The sequence below is a fragment of the Mytilus californianus genome, unplaced genomic scaffold (genome assembly GCF_021869535.1).
Source record: "Mytilus californianus isolate M0D057914Y unplaced genomic scaffold, xbMytCali1.0.p SCAF_4, whole genome shotgun sequence".
Classification (NCBI taxonomy): domain Eukaryota; kingdom Metazoa; phylum Mollusca; class Bivalvia; order Mytilida; family Mytilidae; genus Mytilus; species Mytilus californianus.
Window position 1 is genome coordinate 64604376 of NW_026262690.1, and position 20372 is coordinate 64624747.

General features: G+C 32.4%; 1 protein-coding gene across 1 annotated transcript; it reads left to right on the top strand.

The window, feature by feature from the left end:
* The first annotated feature begins 3440 nt into the window (after positions 1–3440).
* Positions 3441–20129, top strand: LOC127738307 (uncharacterized). The gene is made up of 11 exons (XM_052249508.1): positions 3441–3476; positions 5628–5952; positions 10310–10454; positions 10828–10947; positions 11319–11459; positions 13064–14867; positions 15480–15610; positions 16808–17069; positions 17925–18038; positions 18600–18700; positions 19751–20129. The coding sequence occupies exons 2-11, from the start codon at positions 5660–5662 to the stop codon at positions 19979–19981; spliced, it is 3342 nt and encodes a 1113-aa protein (XP_052105468.1). The 5' UTR covers positions 3441–3476; positions 5628–5659; the 3' UTR covers positions 19982–20129.
* The last annotated feature ends 243 nt before the right edge of the window (positions 20130–20372 follow it).

Consider the following 20372-nt stretch of genomic DNA (forward strand, 5'->3'; position numbering starts at 1 on the left):
ATTGTATGTCAATAAAAGACGAGTTGAAACAAAAAAAGATCAGCATTTTAGGCGCATTGAGCCTGTAGTTTACCGTTTTGCTGTGACTGATAACAGCTTCATATCAGGATCAGTGCTGAACTTATATACTTTGTTGTGTCTTTCTGACGAAGTTTTGTTTATCTTTAAAATGTCACAAAGAGTGGGTCATGGATTAAATTGACCACTGTCTCGAGTCACAGGGAGGACTGGGCACTAACAAACATTATTAACCCTGCCAGGTTCTGTATGCGTTTGTCCCATGTCATGGGGGATCAAATTGAGAATGGAAGCGGGGAATGTGTTAAAAGAGACAACAACCCGACCAAAGTGCAGAAATCAGCCCATAGCCACCAATGGGGGTCTCATTGGGTGGTTCTGATCCCGGATCCCGCTTACTGTTTTGACAGATTCCCGTATCCCGCTATGTACGTAAGCAATTCTCATTTCCCGTATCCCGCTAGACTTCATTTCCCGTTATTATTTCAATAATTTGACTTTCACGTGTCACGCTTATAAAAAATCGGCAATCCCGCGTCACGCTTAGACCCCAATGAGACCCACACCAATGGGTCTCATAGGCGGATCCAGGCCCCCCCCTTTCGTGGGAAAAATTTGGTTGATTATATAGGGAATCACTAAAGCATGACTGGAGCGGGGCCCCCCTTATGAAAAGTTCTGGATCCGCCACTGGGTATTCAACACAGGTGCTGCTGTATTTCGGTGATTGTCGTTGGTTGCTGGCTTTCATATTTTATTTTCGTTTCCGATTCTGATAGTGTGTTTTCAAAACAAGAATCAAAAGAATTTGTAAAGATTTGGAGCGGTCCAGAATTGCTTGTACGATTTAATGCTAAACAATGATATATTATCCAATTAAAGGGGGCGTACGCATTCTACGCCCTCTCCCTTAATCCATACATAATTGGATTGAGGTGAGGGGATGGGTAGACAAGTGGACCCGCCCACCCTTATGGGACTACATGTCTATTGCATATAGACTGTATGCCCCACTCCTGATGTTTTTTAGTGGTTCCCCCCTTTTTTTAAATCCTGGATCAGCAACGGAAATGGTATATGAAACATTTTGAAGATGAAAAATAGGGTAAAATATGATGTAAAGCAATGCATATATATTACTCTTCAAGGGTATTTTGAAAACACACATTGGAACTGGAGCAAATGCATGTAGGGCTGGCCTACATCTGTGGTAACATCCCTTTTCGTCATCAATACAAATAAGTAGGATTATTTATCCAATGAAAGAAAAATAAATACCTATCGGATCGCTTGCCAACCCGTGTATTAAAAAAGTAAGATATGATCATGAAATAACGTATTAAGGGAAATCATGAATTTATACAAAATATATTCATTCGTATATCTGCATATCCTACCGAGAGTTCAAATTTTTAAATTCATAATGAGAAAAAATACAATCAGTTAAACTGACAAATTCTTTGAATAGGAATAAACCATAAAGGTAATGAAAACCGTGTGTTAAACTTCAAACACAATACCAATATCAAAGGTTACGGCTACAGCGATTATTAAAAAGAAATAGAAAGGGAGTCAAAGGGAGTCATAAAATTTAAATTGCATGAATTATAATATAATAGCCCAATCATTTTATGACCTCGGAGTCAATACTTTCTATTTCTGTTTTCTGATATTTTCATTGCTTATTTTACTATTTCTTATATTTTATTTTCTATATACCGTTTTTACTATCAAATGCACCCCCCCCCCCCCCCAAAAAAATAAAGAAAGAAAAATGAAAATATCACCAAAAACCTTTGAAAAAAAAAGGATAATGCGCACGTTTCCGGACTAGTGTAACAAGAGAGAAAAAAACAACCGTACATAAAATCATAGCTGTATAAAAACACACACACATCTATGGTAAAATCCAGGATTTGTATAGTGAAATCAAATCCTTGGTAAAATGAAACAGTCAGTCGAATACACCGCGGACCAAGCATATGATAAGGTGTACATGAAGTATTGCAGATTAACGACAAACTATCTTCTATTTATTCGATCACACAAAAAAAATAAGAAGCAAAAAGCAGAAAAAACAAATTAATCAATAAAAAAAAACACTGTCGATAATGGTTATACTATCTACAACAGTATAATGGAGGAACGACGGTGGCGCGTGGTTGTGATTAATACGCCGCCTAGATAAACAAAACTGTGTATTGACCTTTTAGTGATAGAAAAACAGAGTTCAAATATATAAATATTCATGTTATAACTTATTGTCATACTTCCGTCAAAACTTTTAAACCAATAGCATGACACAAATTATTTTTCGAACAGCTCTGATATTTTCTCATAAATTATAGTCAAACCCAGAGAGGTTCGAACGAAATCTTCCAAGCATAGTATCATTGGTTTCCTTCCCCCTTACTTATATTCCCCTGGTCTTATGCACACAATCACATACACATTTATATCGTCTTGGTACCTGTTTTGACGCGGACCAGAAATGACGCACCGATTTAATTAACGGTTTTATATTTCTAAACAAAAGCCGTGACGTCATCAACATTTGCTGTTCATAACATGATGTTGAAGGTCATCTGACTACAACAAAGATGCCTAAAACTCTGCCCAGAAATGTTATTATTGCTTAAAATATTAAAGACAATGCAATTTCCGCCATTTTATTAAGGTCAAAAAAATTCTACCGTTCCCCGAAAGATTATCAGTCCTATCTCCACTTTGGTCAAGAAAAGTATGTAACCGTATGCTTCCCGATTTTGTTTTTTTCAAATCACGTGACTGTCATGTGACATGGTTTTACATTTAAGCGGGAATCACTGTAGAACAAATGATCGTCGCTTATATAATTTTCTATGGTTTATCGATTTTTTTCATTCAATGTATGAAGTATACATTGATAAATGTATTATTGTCAATGTTGTTTTATGGATGCAATTACTTTTTATTTTCAAATATATGGAATATATATATCACTTTCATTAATTTTGAACAATTATATACCAAAATATAGGTTACAATTAAATTGATTAAAAATTTGGTGTTACAATCATCATGATCATTAAAGTGAATGAAAATGTCAAAAGTTGTTAATAAAATTGAATGTTGAACAGATTTAACTTTAAAGAATCCGGTTTGAAGCAATTTTTCGATTATCAGTTACGTGCAAGTGGATTTTACTGGTTTGTTTACAGTGCGTCATTACTGGTACCCATCATTAGTTGGCAGTCCGTTTGTAATGTTAGCAAACATGAATGTTATTGCTATAACTGTTTCAAATATCAACTGTTTAATGATTGAAATATAATAACAAGTTATCAATCTTTTATTCCATTCCGTTTTTCTAATTCTTTGAAATGGTAGATTAAATGCAGAGACATAACAACCTTAGGTGCGTCATTACTGGTTCCTCGGGGATATCGTTGCGTACTTTACTAAATATATACAAATTGGTAAGAAATATAAGCAATATTCCAGGAATTAATATTTTAGATAAATATCTTATGCAAGGTAAACTTCGAAAATGTTTCACCAGAGGATACTTATAAGTTTAGAAAGCAATGTTAATCATGTAGAAGTGACCTGAGGCTGATGCATTGTTTTAACGCCCCACCTAGGGGCATTATGTTTTTCGGTCTGTGCGTCCGTTCGTTCGTCCGTTCTTCCGTCCGTTTCGTCCGTCTGTCCCGCTTCAGGTTAAAGTTTTTGATCAAGGTAGTTTTTGATGAAGTTGAAGTCCAATCAACTTGAAACTTAGTACACATGTTCCCTATGATATGATCTTTCTAATTTTAATGCCAAATTAGAATTTTGACCCCAATTTCATGGTCCACTGAACATAGAAAAATGATAGTGCGTGTGGGGCATCCGTGTACTATGGACACATTCTTGTTCTTTATATAAGTAGATAGAAGATCCCTTTGATTATGCTTTTTAATATATACTTTATTAAAATCATATACATCATACAACAATACAACATAACAAAATAAAAATCAGGGCAAACAGGTACATGTATTAGGGCAAACAGGTATTAGGGGGATCGTGAATCAGGGCAAATGGACCCGGGTTCCTTTTTGACTCCCTGCACTTATATATGGGTTACAGTTTATAGGACTAGTTTAAATATTTATGACCATCTATTACTTTAAGGTTATTTTGAAGAAATGTGTTAACCAAAAATTAAAAAAAAAAAAAAAACTGATATTTATTTAGACTATCACTATCAGGTTTTAAAGATAGTTGATTAATAATTTTTCAAAATCTTTCATTTGTGTTCATTAATTTCAACTTGAATACATGTGTAGCACCTTCTAAAATAACTTTACATGTGCACACTCAAAAGTGACAGAATACAAGCTGGTGCTAGCAGTCATATATTTGTAGAAGTAGAAGTATATATGTCAATAGACCTCATCACCATTGATCACCAGTTTGGATTTTGTGACATTCTTGATCGACCTATTTACTTCACACAGAAATCAGTTTTGCTCTGTGGCAACAAAAATGCCAAAATTTCAGAATCTTCTTTGATATCCAGTCAGGGCAGACATGTATAATGAGAAAGTGTACATGATATATGAGACAGCAATCAAACAACACATGAAACCAAATCCCATAAAAGGAATCACTAATTCATTAAGAATTATATCACTGAAACCATTCTGCTGAAACTTGAAACAGAATGTTAAATTTTGAAATTTTTCCTGTTAAATACCTATTTCAATTTATTTTTTTATATTTAAAATTGTTCCATTTTCACTTTGTGTGAAAACAGTAAAGTTTCGAAACCATTAACTGATTAAATACATGCAGAACTTTAATTTCCACATGTGTATCTTCTCATGACATGTTAAAAAGAAGAAATTTTGGTATTTCCTTTTTTTTATACAATCAATCAAAGTGGAATTTTGAACACAGTATGTCCTTTGAGTCATTTGTATTTTCAATTTTTTCCAAAATGATTGACAATTGGAAAAAATGGTAAAAACTTACCCATTGTTTAAAAAATCACAAACTTTGAGAAGCATCTTCTTGTAGTAGGACGTCATCAAAAAGTGATATATAATAGGCATAATATGCATTCCAAATTGTTTCCTCAAGTCAAAATTGAGTTAAAAACTTAGTTTTTCTTTAAAAAAAATAAATCCCAGAATCCTATTTCTTGTTAGGTATTAAATGAAAACAGTATCATTTGCTATTACGAAATGATTCTCTGTCAAAATAATTGTTTGCCCACCAAAATACATGTCATAGTGCTTGGATTTTAACAAAACATATATTAATTGAGAACACATCCTGAATTAATTGCTGGTATCAAATTTAAAGAAAATTGACAACATGTGAACATTTGCTTTGTATGCATCAGTCTCTTTGCCTCATATATAAACGTGCATGCATGGCCCTTCCTGACATGTCAATATTCTCTAGTTTTGTAATCTTATGATTATCTATAAAAAAAAATTGTAGCATTGATTTTGCTTATTCATGACCATTACATAAAATTATAATATGGAAACTTCAACTTAGAATTAAAATGAAAATCTGATTAAAAATTTGTCTTTAAATATTAAGTTCACAATATAAATTTTTACTTCTTCCAGGTTAATGAACAACAGCATGAAAGACATTTAAGATGGCAATGGTGCCATCCCTGAAAAGCATTTCAACTTTGGCAAGTAGTCATGTGTTACTAGATTTTGTAGAAGAAACAAACCCAAGACTAACTGAATATCTGCTGACACTGTTAGAAGATGGGGTATATTCAGCTGTTACAGAGGATTTGTTGATTATCTTGTTACAGTTTTATTCAGAAAAAGTAACTGATAGAATATTGAAGGCTGTTGTGCCATGTCATTTGAGGGAGCTCAAAGTAGATAAATGCCTGCCACAGTTGACTTTCTTTGGATTAACTGAAGTTATAAAAAAGTGAGTACCCGGTAGAGTGATTAAATTTGTAATCATTTATTTATTGGGAAGGAAATAAATAATTTTGTCAGTTTGATTTGCTGTATCTGTGGCGATTTAAAATTTTGGACAATGTATTGTTGAACTGTTCCATTGAAAGAATATATACTACATGCAGTTTTGTGAGTTGATACATTGTACATGTATTTTCATCTATTTTGTAGATAAATTTTTTCTTTGGGAATAATCAATGAGTGATGGATTTTAGGTAGAAGAAATTTAAAGGTCCCAGCTGTGAATAAACTCCACTGAGAACAATACCTATTGTACAATGTATTCTTTTAATTAGACAATACACTGTCCAAAAATTTAAATTGACACAGATAAAGCAAGTCAAACTGGGGAAATGTTTTATTTTCTATGCAATAATAATATTTGCATAGGCAGAAAATTCCTAAGACTGTAGGTCCATGACTTGGTTATCATATGTTTATTTTTTGGCTTTAATTTATTCAGACTTTGCAGCATTCTGACTTTCTTGTCATAAAAAATTAAAAAAAAGTAGTAAGAATGATATTGTCATGTGAAGTATTTCTTAACTGAATTCCCATTTGGTGGTAATTATGTAAACACTTAATCAAATTCAAATGTCAGATTCATTGCAAGTAAGAGCAAAACTAATTGTTTACTACTACTGAAATCATGGAAATACATGTAGGTACCTTCAATATTGAATTCAGTCTAAAGAAATTTGTTTGTGTGATAGTCATGATAGTATTCTAATGACAATCATTTTGCATAAGACTTTTAAAAAAAGTATAAAATGCAATAGATTATTTCTTAAATCTGCAGATGGTTGTTTATCTCTAAAATAAACCGAAGCTGGTTTTTATACGAACGCAAAAAAATTTTGCGGTCGTATATTGGTATGACGTTGGCGGCGTTGTCATCGTCTTCGTCCGAAGACACATTGGTTTTCGCACTCTAACTTTAGTTAAAGTGAATGGATCTCTATGAAATTTTACCATAAGGTTCAATACCACAAAAGAATGGTTGGGATTGATTTTGGGGGTTATAGTACCAACAGTTAAGGAATTAGGGGCCAAAAAGGGGCATAAAATAAGCATTTTTGTAACTTCCAGACATAACTTGTGTGTTAGTGTATGGATCTCTCTGACATTGTACCACAAGGTTCCATATCACAAAGGGAATGCTGGGAATGATTTTGGGGGTAATTGCCTCAAAATTTTAGGAATAAGGGGCCAAAAAGGGGCAAAAAACAAGCATTTTTATACGACCGCAAAAAAATTTTTGTGGTCGTATATTGGTATGACGTTTGCGTCGTCGTCGTCGTCCGAAGACACATTGGTTTTCGCACTCTAACTTTAGTTTAAGTGAATGGATCTCTATGAAATTTTACCACAAGGTTCAATATCACAAAAGGAAGGTTGGGATTGATTTTGGGGGTTATGGTACCAACAGTAAAGGAATTAGGGGCCAAAAAGGGGCCAAAAATAAGCATTTTTGTTACTTCCAGACATAACTTGTGTGTTAGTGTATGGATCTCTCTGACATTGTACCACAAGGTTCCATATCACAAAAGGAATGCTGGGATTGATTTTGGGGGTAATTGCCTCAAAATTTTAGGAATTAGGGGCCAAAAAAGGGGCAAAAAACAAGCATTTTTCTAGTTTCATGACAATAACTTGTGTGTAAGTGTATGGATCTTTCTGAAATTGTACTGCAAGGTTCCATATCACAAAGGGAAAGCTGGAATTGAGTTTAGGGGTAATTGCCGAAACGTTTAGGAATTGGGGGCCAAAAAGGGGCCAAAAATAAGCATTTTTCTAGTTTCAGGACAATAACTTGTGTGTAAGTGTATGGATCTTTATGAAATTGTACTACAAGGTTCCATATCACAAAGGGAAAGCTGGGTTTGAGTTTGGGGTAATTGCCCTAAAAGTTTAGGAATTTGGGGCCAAAAAGGGGCCAAAAAACACATTTTTCTAGTTTCCAGACAATAACTTTTGTTCAAGTGCATGGATCTCTCTGAAATTGTACTGCAAGGTACCATACCACAAAGGGAAGGCTGGGATTGAGTTTGGGGGTGATGAATCATAAGGGGGTTCAAACAATTTGGGGGGGGGGGGTTTCCTTTTTTTCCTTTTTTTTTTCTTTTAAAATTTTCCATTTTAAGTTGGTTATTTCTGATTTATATTTAAAAGCAAATAATAATGATATGGTAGGAGATACACACCAAACAGGATGTGTAAATTATTATATAATAAGTATTGTGCAATAACAAGAAATTTTCAATTGCACAGTATTGCACAATAGCAAGAAATCTTCAATTGCACAGTATTGCGCAATAGCAAGAAATCTTCAATTGCACAGTATTGCGCAATAGCAAGAAATATCCAATAGCACAATATTGCGCAATAGCAAGAAATTGTCAATTGTACAGTATTGCGCAATAGCAAGAAATATTTAATTGCACAATATTGTGCAAAAGAAGATACTTCGTATAAATTGCTTATTTCTTGACCAATTTCAATGGGGTTTTATTCTTGAATTCTTGGGGTTCTTAAATATGCTGAATCTAACCGTGTATTTAGTTTTTGGATTTTGGGCCCCCTTTTTAAATTGGTCCACATCGAGGTCCAAAGGGTCCAAAATTAAACTTTGTTTGATTTCATCAAAAATTGAATTATTGGGGTTCTTTGATATGCCGAATCTAACAGTGTATTTAGATTCTTAATTTTTGGTTCCGTTTTCAAATTGGTCTACATTAAGGTCCAAAGGGTCCAAAATTAAACTTAGTTTGATTTTAACAAAAATTGAATTCTTAGGGTTCTTTGATATGCTGAATCTAAACATGTATTTAGATTTTTGATTTTGGACCCAGTTTTCAAGTTGGTCCAAATCGGGGTCCAAAATTAAACTTTGTTTGATTTCAACAAAAATTGAATATATGGGGTTCTTTGATATGCTGAATCTAACCATGTATTTAGATTTTTGATTTTTGGGCCCCGTTATCAACTTTGTCTACATTGAGGTCAAAAGGGTCCAAAATTAAACTTTGTTTGATATCATCAAAATTGAATTCTTGGGGTTCTTTGATATGCTGGATATAACCATGTATTTAGATTTTGGATATTGGACCATAATAGGTGAATGTCCAATTTAAAATTTTTAAGTTCTTAGACCACATTCATTCTGTGTCAGAAACCTATGCTGTGTCAAATATTTAATCACAATCCAAATGCAAAGCTGTATCAAGCTTGAATGTTGTGTCCATACTTGCCCCAACTGTTGAGGGTTCGACCTCTGCTGTCGTATCAAGCTGCGCCCTGCGGAGCATTTTATTCTAGTTTCATGACAATAACTTGTGTGTAAGTGTATGGATCTTTCTGAAATTGTAGTACAATGTTCCATATCACAAAGGGAAAGCTGGAATTGAGTTTGGGGGTAATTGCCCAAAACGTTTAGGAATAAGGGGCTAAAAAGGGCCCAAAATAAGCATTTTTCTATTTTCCAGACCATTACTTGTGTTCAAGTGTATGGATCTCTCTGAAATTGTACTGCAAGGTACCATACCTCAAAGGGAAGGCTGGGATTGGTTTTGGGGGTAATTGCTTCAAATTTTAGCAAAAAGGGGCCAAAAACAAGCATTTTTCTAGTTTCAGGACAATAACTTGTGTGTAAGTGTATGGATCTTTATGAAATTGTACTACAAGGTTCCATATCACAAAGGGAAAGCTGGGTTTGAGTTTAGGGGTAATTGCCCTAAACGTTTAGGAATTTGGGGCCAAAAAGGGGCCAAAAAACAAGCATTTTTCTAGTTTCCAGACAATAACTTGTGTTCAAGTGTATGGATCTCTCTGAAATTGTACTGCAAGGTACCATACCACAAAGGGAAGGCTGGGATTGAGTTTGGGGTGATGAATCATAAGGGGGTTCAAAAAATTGGGGGGGGTATTTTTTTTTCGTTTTTTTTCTTTAAAATTTTCCATTTTAAATTGGTTATTTCTGATTTATATATAAAAGCAAATAATAATGATATGGTTTGAATAGGTAAATTAAAAAATTTTAAGTTCTTAGACCACATTCATTCTGTGTCAGAAACCTATGCTGTGTCAAATATTTAATCACAATCCAAATTCAGTGCTGTATCAAGCTTGAATGTTGTGTCCATACTTGCCCCAACTGTTCAGGTTTTGACCTCTGCGGTCGTATCAAGCTGCGCCCAGCGGGGCATTTTATTAGTTATGTAATTGTCATCTCTTGATTTATTTGTACATGAAATTGGTTCTTAATGCAAGACTATTGGTTTAATCTTTTGAGACAGTGTTTATGAGGCAATCATATTATTTTACAGATGTCCACATTTACGAAAGATTTCTTTAAAGGAATGTGATCAGTTGATGTCTCCTGGACAGTTTGTGTTATGGAGGAGATTGGGAGTTAGTATTACAGCTCTATGTTTAGAATCTTGTCATAATGTATCAGACCAAGTTGTTAAAGTAAGTAAGAATCATAAAAATTAAGTAAATGCAAATGGAAGATCAAGAATCATACACTACATGTAGTACCAGTATTATATAAGTTTGTTCTATTTAATGAATTTGAAATTGAATATGTTAAAATAAACTCTTTAAAACATGTTAATAATGATGAATAACTTTACATAATAGTAACGCAAGTACACATGTAATTGGTGAAGAGAGGGAAACAAAGAAACAAAGAAACTGAATTTTTTTATGTGAAAATATGCAGCAAGAGACCATTTTGATTTTTTGGTTGAAAATTGAAATTGTTCTAATAAATGGATCATGAATCTAAATATGACTGTGATCATAGTACAGATAATATTTAAGACTTGTTTTTTTTTTCTAGAGTGCTCTACGACATATACCTACGTTACAACATTTAAATGTTTCTAGTTGTGACAGCCTAACAGAAACTGTCTTCCTTCTAAATGAGGATCTCCAGAAAGAAAGAGAATTCACACCATCAGTAAGAGTATTTTAGTTGGACTGATGGTAGAAATGATCTTAGCAAAATAGATTCTATAAGTGTATATTTGTATAAACAAAGCCGAAATAGTGATTAATTATTTGTTTAGATTGTCATATTAAATTTTTTAAATAACTATTCCCCTCCCACAATTGTTTTTTAAAATTTTAATTACAATTAGTTAGTGTACTGTTAGAAGCAGTTATATATATGTTTGCTATAAATATGATTTTTTTTTTGGTAAATCGAATTCTTAATATCCATTTCTGTCTAATATTCCATAACTTTTGGCCAATTGTTGTAGCAATGTTATTAAATTTGTATGAAAAGATTTAAAAAATTAAATGATAAATTGTTGTGTTTTTTTACAGCGTGATACAAGCCATCATTATGAGTGTTCATTGATAAGTGTTGATGTGTCTGGTTGTCGTGGAATCACAGCTACAGCAGTAAGACATCTGACATCACTTACTGGACCTACTTTAAAGAATGTCAACTTATCCTGGACATCTGTATGTACAAAATGTATTCCAATAAACTTCTCAACTTATGTTATATATATACTGTAAATTCAGAAATTATTGCTAGGTTTTTATTAATGCGAATAATGCGACTGGGTGACTTTTGCAATAATAAGAACTCGCATTCTGATGTCTGTAACATATAGCTGTATGCAGATTTTCATGATATCGCAATAGTTAATCTTGCATTTTTGTCCATTCTTGAAAAATCGCAATAATAAATGCATGCAATAATTTCTGAATTTACAGTATGCAAATTGTGTTCATAAAAAAAGAAATGTGATCTTGCTAGCTCTATAGTATTACATAAAGGAAAAATCAATGAATACACTGTAACAATATAGTATTCTGTAAACATGGAAATTTTCATGCAGGGGTTAATTAAGTTTACTTATTTCACAAATAATGGAAAATGCGCAAAAATAATCGACATGCAAAAAGTTTGTACAAATCAACAAAACTGATGTGAAGGGCAAATTTATCCTTCAATTTAAAATTTAACCCCACACGAAAAGTTTGGCATTGTATTCACAAAAAATTACAACCCTCAAAATATCCACCTTAACATTAATTGCCAGTGAGACAATCCACCAAAACTTGAAAGGTCGAGAATGGGGAATTTCTACACTTCAACAGGTCACCATACAGCCTTCAACAAGAGGCAAATTTATAAAAAAAAATTTTTTTTTACATAAGCAGATTTTTATGGCCCTGCAACAAAGTTGTCGGGGCCATATAGTTTTACCCTTTTCGTCATTCCGTCATTCCGCAACAAACCATTATTCACAATTTAATTCAAAACGCCTTCAGATATTGAGCTGATTTTTGTTATGTGAGTTAACCATGATGAGTTACAGATCAAGTTTAAGTTTCCTTCTGCTCTGCTAATTTTTGCCGAAATTACACGCTTTGGACTTTGATAAATTGTTGAAAATCACAGTTATACGGATTTATTTTCTATACGCCTTTAGATATGGGGCTGATTGTTTGGTATGTGAGTTAACCATGATGAGTTACAGATCAAGTTTAAGTTTCGTTCCACTTTGCTAATTTTTGCCGAACTCCTGACTTTTTTTCTATACGCCTTCAGATTTTGCACTGATTTTTGATATGCGAGTCTACCATGATTAGTTACAAATCAAGTTTATGTTTCGTTCTGCTATGATGATTTTCATGTCGTTTCAACACATCTTGTTAGATCTGCAGTACATCCACTTCCTGTTTGCTGATAGTTTAAAATTTAACTTCTCCTTGATCAAGGAAATTTTTCATCAAACTAGTATTGGTCTTGAGAGCTGGATACTATCCATGCATGTTTGTGTCCACATGTGTTGTTGAAATTGCAGATTTTTCAACTTTTTGAGAAGGGGCCATTCGTGTCATTCCAACACATCTAGTTTTGTACTACTATTTACATTTTATGTAGTTAAAAATTTATTGTAAAAACCCTGCATACCCATGGTAACAGGAGTATCACCTTTAGGGATTCCAATTTTGTTGAACACTTTAATTTTCATTTAACCTGTACTCATTATTGATGAAAATATGCAGCCCTGAGTAATAATAAATTTACAGTACATATATTTTATTTTAAGATTAACCTGATAGCAATACTAAGTTTGGCAGGGTATTCATTACCTGCCATGATAGAACTTGTTTTATCTTTCTACAACAAAGCTGGAAGTCAGAAGGATCCAAAGAATGATGAACTGTATCAATGTTTAATGGAATTCAAAACTACATTGGAAAAGGTAGATCAACAACAGGAAAAGAAAGAAACTGATCATGTGACAAGTGGATGTAAAGATGCTTCAGATGCAGGTGGAGCTGCTGATATAAGAAGTGTCTTGCATATACCAGTAAATAGTATAACAACTGATTTAGATGATCATGTAGAAATTGTAATGTCCACTAGTGAACATGAATCAATAGTTTTAGCAGGAACCAAAACATGCACAATGGGTGATAGATCTACTGAATATAAAAATCCTGAGAATACTACTAATGATCTTTATAAAACAGATGGAAATTCTTCGATTTCTTCTATTGCTCAGGACTTTGTAGACCCTTATATACAAAAAATTAAAGAATCATGTTTTTCAAATCAAGTATCAACTGACAGCATTAATGCCAAAGATTTATTGAACCGTTCCAAATTCTCTGAAGCATCAGAATGTGTTCACCCTGATAATGTTGAAATAGATTTTGTTGAATCTCCTGAGGATCTTGGTTCTGATTCAACAAATTTTAGCAAAACCAAAGGTACAGATATATGTTTTACAAATGAATCAATAAACAATGTAGATGCTTGTTGCCATGGTTGTTGTGGAATTGGAATTCGTGATGGTGCTAACTTCCAGTGTCAAACAGATGATGTTTGTGTGCCAAATTCAGATATATTTATGAAAACTGGTTCAAAGCAGGAACTTGATGCTACATCCATAAACTTTGATCAAAATAAACTTGGTTCTTCCAGCAAAACATTTCAAGAAAATATTGAAACGTTAAACAATAAAACAGACAGCATTCAACTTTCTGATCTCCATTCAAATGGAACTTCCTTTCAAATAAGTGAACACAATAATGCAAGGTATGGTGCAGGAAATGATTTAATATGCCAAAAATGTGAACAATTAAGACTTGCCTGTGATAGCAGTTCTGTACTCTGCAATGGACATTTAGCAATAAGTGAAAGCGAGGGAAACATATGTGATCATAAAAACTGTAAGGTAGAAGTAAAAGGTGAAGGACAAATATATAATCATTCAAATGGAAAAGTAGGTGGAGATAATCAAGCTATAGCATTTACTGATTGTGTAGAAAATGTAACATTAAACAATGATTGTACACTCAAAAGCTGTGATGTTACCCATGGAAATGACACATTTTTACAAAACATCAAAGAAAATGGAAGTATTGATGTCAAAGACAGGAAACCTTTAGATGAAAATCAGAAAATCAAAGAAAATGAAAATATTGATGGCAAAGACATCAAACTATTAGATGACAATCTGAAAATCAAAGAAAATGGAAATGTTGAGGAAGACAGTAGGACTTTAGAGGAGAATCAGACAGACAAATCAAATACACCAAAAGTTAATAGTGAAATTATAAAACAGACTTACAAACCACAGCTAGTTTCTGTGGATGTTACCAACAAATTTACTTCAGTCTATGAATCTGTTGGATTTGACTGTTTGAAAGAATTTTTACAGTGCTCTCCAAACTTACAGAAGTTTGGTATGTCCTGGGCTGGACTGACAGATGAAATGGTCAAGGACTTGACTCCATTCTTGAAAGATCTGAAAGAGATTAGTCTAACTGATTGTGAATCTGTGACCTTTGGTATCACTCATATTGGGCATACATGTAAAAATCTTAAAAAGGTTGACTTTAATGGTAATTGTATATCTTAAACATATATTTCTGTAACATTTTTAGTTGAATACATTTTGTGGAAAAAGGGGTGCCTATTTTTTTTTAGGAAAAACCAACCTTTTCTTGTGATTGTCATCCTATATTATAATAAAAATGTTTTACCTGAGTCATAAGAGATAAAATCACATGACACACTTATAAGTTTTTATCAAAAATGAAAATCTGCTAATTTTACTTATAAGTTGTGGGAAATCCTATTAATGTCTAAATTAGACAGACTAAAATAGTATTCTGTTATATAGGTATATTCCGGACCTCAAAAACAACCCAGAAGACCCAATGCAGTTCCACATATAAATATACAGTTTACCAGGTTCAAGGAAAAGTTGTTGTTTATGATATAATTATCAAATGAATTACTGAAAAAATAACAATTATCATACAAGCAATTTATCTTTATTTTTAATTTTTGCTTGAAGATCATGATCAAGGAAAGCGCAGACCTTTGGTTGTTTATTGTAAATAAAATGTTGGGTTTTTTTTTAATTAAAACAATAATTAGACGGACAGTATTTTTTACAGTTTTAAAACTGTAGTATCCTTTTATTTATTTATGCTATAATATAATTACAGGGATTCATTTTATAAAAGACATGTTCCTCAGACCATTCCTGCTGAGTCCAGATTTACAGAATTTATACCTAGCAGAATCTGACATTTCAGATGGAACATTATTTAGATTAGCTGCCAGGAAAATGGATAAGGTAAATTTTGTAACATTAATTTATAAAGAGAAAGTCAAAGTAAAGTTAATAGTTATCCCAATGAAATCTGCCTTAACCATTGATATTTAATGGTTCAGCATTCATCAACCGAACATGCTGAAATGGCATTAGTGTAATCAGTAAAATATTTGATAAGATTTCAGCATGAATTAAATGATTGTTGACAGTGTGTTGTTAGTTGCAAAATTGCTTTTTCTGTATAAAAAGTAAAGAAGTTGAGTTCCTACTGAAGGGAATTGAGACTGATATTGTTATCTTTTATTGAACTAGTTGATCAATTCATGGAGCTACTACTATAGACTTACTTATGGGAGTTTTTAACGACCTTGACTGGCTATCAAGCCCTTGCACAGTCGGTACTATAGACTCAGGGATATTTGCAGGCTTTATAATCATGATTGTTGAACAATGGGCAAAAATATAAAACTAAATCTTGCAATTTCAGAAAATGTTGTACACAAATAATGTTTTTAAAATTTAAAAATTCAAGTTTTTATTTTTGAAACCCCTACATAACCTATCCAGTAGATATGTTTGCAATAATAAAAACATCCAAAAAAAATTCTGGATTTACAGTACATGTACTTTATGCCTTGGTCACATCATTCATAATTTAAAACTGAAGCTAAATGATCCAAACTATTTCTATGATACTCTTTCCAAAATTATCTTGTTTTCGAAGATTGTGTTATTATTTTTTCTTATAGTCCAGCAACTGATCTGGAAATATATAAGTTTGAATCATTTCCTTTGGAAGAAAGACACAATGAAACAATTTTGTCTGACTATTTTCTCTAACACAAACATGCTCCTATCATGCTTATTACAATGTAGTTAAACTATATCAGTAATAAGACAATAGCCATGCACTTCACCTTTTACAGAAAATGGACACATGAATTGTGCTATTCTAAACACCTGACATCAATCAATCTTTTTTTAAGGGTCTTTTGGTAGTGAAGTTGTTTACAACTACAATGTTAAAAATTTTAATCAGAGAACTTATAAAAATAATATTTTTTTTCTATGAAAAAAATAACAGAAATGATGTTAACATCTACACATGTCACTTGTGTGTGTGTGCATTCACGAATTTGTGAGACTTGATAATACATTAGAAAATTTGGAAATAAATATGTATTCATGTATTCATTTGATATTGTCTTTATGTTTTAGTTTGAGGAATTAGATTTATCTTGGTGTGATGAAGTAACAGTTCAAGGACTAAATGCATTATGTCGAAAACCTAGTCCTCTGAAGAAGCTGTCTTTCAGACATTGTCCTGCTACATCAATGACCTTGGCCTTGATGGCAGAAAACTTTAAACAGCTGCAGAATCTAAATATCTGCAGTGTAGATAGTATAACTGATTCATCTGTAGTTTATCTGGCTGAAAATTTACCTCTTCTTCAGGAAATTGACATAAGCTGGAATTCAGGTAATAATTGATATAAAAATGAGGTGGATTCAAAACTCACGAGTGGAAGAGAGACTGACAGAATCATTGCAAAAATGTTTTGATTTTTCCTTTACTATGAGGTAATTGCATTTTTCTGGTTTCATTGGAGTAAAACTTTAGAATTAGCCACTGAGTTAAGATTGTTCCCTTATAACTAATTAAATTGTAAGTATTATAATAAATATGGCATCTTAAAATAGTAAGAAAAATTCTTTGGAATGTATTTAATATTTTTTCAAATGAGTGATTATTATATCTTCGTATTTGAATTTGAAGGTTTTTACAGTGTAACAATATTTTTAAAATATTATGCTTCATTTTGTAGGGTTGTCCTATTAGTTCTATGAAGTGCTTCCATGTTTTATTCATAATTAGTGTTATCAGTGCTAGTTGCATCCTTAACAGAAGTATAAAAATTGGAACAATCTTCTTTTGTTATGTTAGAATATGTAATATGCTTTTTTGAAGCATCAACTTTTATGCCACATTGTGATTTGATTTACAGGGGTTTTGTTTTGTCTTTATACAATCTTTGTGTTAAATTGAGTGTAAAGTTTTGATATGTATTAGACTTATAAGCCTTTGAGAGTTCATAAGTATTCAAATATTAAATCATGAGGGAAACCAAGAGGAAAGAGGTATTGGTTTCATTTTCTATTAAATGACTATATTTCTTTGTATTTGTATTGTTTGATAGTCAGTTTCAACTGTACATTCATGACTTGTTTTTGTATTATTAAATATGGAATTTTAGTTGCACAAACATAATAAATTTTATTCTTGTTCTTGAAAAAGGATATAAATGTACTAGTTATTTTTCATGTTATATTCCAGGTTTGTCAGATGTCTGTGTTAAAGCTCTGTTGAGATCCTGTATTCACTTAAAGAAAGCTGTGCTGTCTGGGATAAAGTTCCTGACATCAGCACCATTCTTACCCATTATATCAGGTATTGCATTATATCATTCTGTAAGAGTGTGATATATTACTTACATCAGATATCTTTTATACAATGTTGTCAAAACTATGAATTTTACATTTTACCTTACTGACAATAAAACCAATCTGAATAAAAAGAGATGTAAGATATATGTCAATGAGACAGTTACCCAACAACAAAGATAACCAAATGACATCTAGAGGGCAATGTGAAATCTTCAACAACAGACCATTGTATGTACAGTATGTCAAGCTCTAAATCGTATTGAGTCTATAAAAGTTGTGAATAGATTGAACAGGAACAAAGATTCCTTTCAAGTTTCAGTCATATAGTACATGGTCAAAATGTGTTTTGCCAGTTGAATAGCTTGTATTCATTATACACAAATATTGACTTTCTCAATGAGTGTCTAGTTGGAGTGAGTATTTTTAAAATTGATCACTGCTTCCGTAGAAAAACCGATTTTTTTCCAACAGAGTTACTAGATCAGAATTTTAATATTTGAAGCCAGTTTAATCATTTAGATATAATGTCATTGTATTTTTCTTCATCAATTTTTTTCTGTTCAAGACTTACAAAAGTTCAGAAGATGTCAAGCTCTATTGAGGTTTAAACTGCAAGAAAGAAAAATTCTGACTGAAAATGGAGATGAACATTACTCAAGTGATGAAGTAGGTATTGTCATGAAAAGTAATGAACTTTAAAACTGTTATTGTATTGCTAAGTTGATCATTATAAAAATAAGGAGATGTGTTATGACTGCCAATGAGACAACTATCCACCAAAGATCAAATGAAGTGGATGTAAGCAATTATGGGCAACTGTATGTTGATATTTCTGATAACCATTGACTATAGCATTAACTTTTGAAAAGTTTTGACAAAGTACAATAATATCAAGCATTATTCAATACATTTATTTAGCAAATATGTGAGTATTTTTTTCGTGGGTTATACAACCATAAAATGACAACAATATCATCAAATTACACAACACAACATTATGACGAATACATACCAAGAATTAAAGAACCTTTGTGAGCATGCTCACACACCCCATGCGGCCTTATTTATAACAAAACAATTTACAAAAAAACAAAAATAACAGACATGAACCAACGACAACCACTGAACTACAGTCTCCTGACCTGGGACAATAGTATTTTTAGGCCAAAATTCTAAGTTCAAAGGGGTATAACTCCTAGAAAAACAAATTGAATCATAATTTCCTGTCGATATGCACATCTACATAGTGTGTCCTTGCTATCTCCAAAGTTTCATGAAATTATGTTGTGTGGTTTCAGAGGAGTTACGATGACAAGAAGCACAATTTCACAAAAAGCAGTATTTACATAGGAAGTAAACTTCATAATTATCTAGTAAAAAAAATTCTTTAGGCGACGATTGCATTCCATTTTATTCAGGCAAAACATTAAAAAAATAGCCTTTTTGTGTGAAAATCTAGCAACTTTCCCTACAGACCTTACTGAAATGAGGTCAAGGTCAAAAACAGACTTTAAGCCTTACAAGTTTCTACAGTCTTTATCATGAAGTATTAAAAATAATGTAAATCATGAAAATCTAAAAAAAACAGTTATATTTTCAGTAAATTCATAGAGAGCAAAAGCCAAAATATACCCTGCCCTTTGTAAACAAATTTAAAATACTCCTTTTAAGGTATTTTCATGCACCTTCCTGTATTATTGGGTTTTTATTTTTAAGGAATATGAAGAACTTTGTGTTCCCTATAGATCAACAACATATGCCCCAAATCTGCAGATCTTAGAGTTGGAGTACTGTGATTGTGTAGATGACAACCATTTAGCAGAGATTGTGGCTGTATGTCGAGGTTCATTGTATATCGTGGACTATTTTAGAGAGGCTATTAAACCTGTGATGATACATGCTCAGAAAGGGAAAGTTTACCTCCCTCCACATTTTAAACCCAGTTAAAATTTTGATAAATGATGTGCGATTATCTTATTTGAATATTTGAAACCCTAAGGCTGTGATATCCATGCTCAAAATTGATTTTATTATTTACTAATATAAGTTATACAAGTATATCAACTTTATGATTAAAGATTGTACTGAACTTTCACTTTGCATTGTTTTCAGTAGTTTTTGGTCTCACCTGCTACATATGTCTAAACATAGGGATGCTAATCTGGTGATGTCAGGCATAATCCATTTGCAAAGCTTTCTATTCCAGATGCTAGCAGACCTGGATACTTAATATCTTGTATACAAATTCTGTACATAACAAAGTTTCAGTCTGGCATATGTCCTTTGTCCTTGCCTTAATTTTAATGGTTCAGCAACTGTTTAAAAAACTTTTATATTT

Bases quoted from the DNA above. Each gene is read 5' to 3' on its own strand.
- LOC127738307 (XM_052249508.1), top strand. From the start codon at position 5,660: ATGGCAATGGTGCCATCCCTGAAAAGCATTTCAACTTTGGCAAGTAGT. The intron at 11,460-13,063 runs GTATGTACAAAA...TTTTATTTTAAG, and splicing joins TCAACTTATCCTGGACATCT to ATTAACCTGATAGCAATACT. The intron at 14,868-15,479 runs GTAATTGTATAT...ATATAATTACAG, and splicing joins TAAAAAGGTTGACTTTAATG to GGATTCATTTTATAAAAGAC.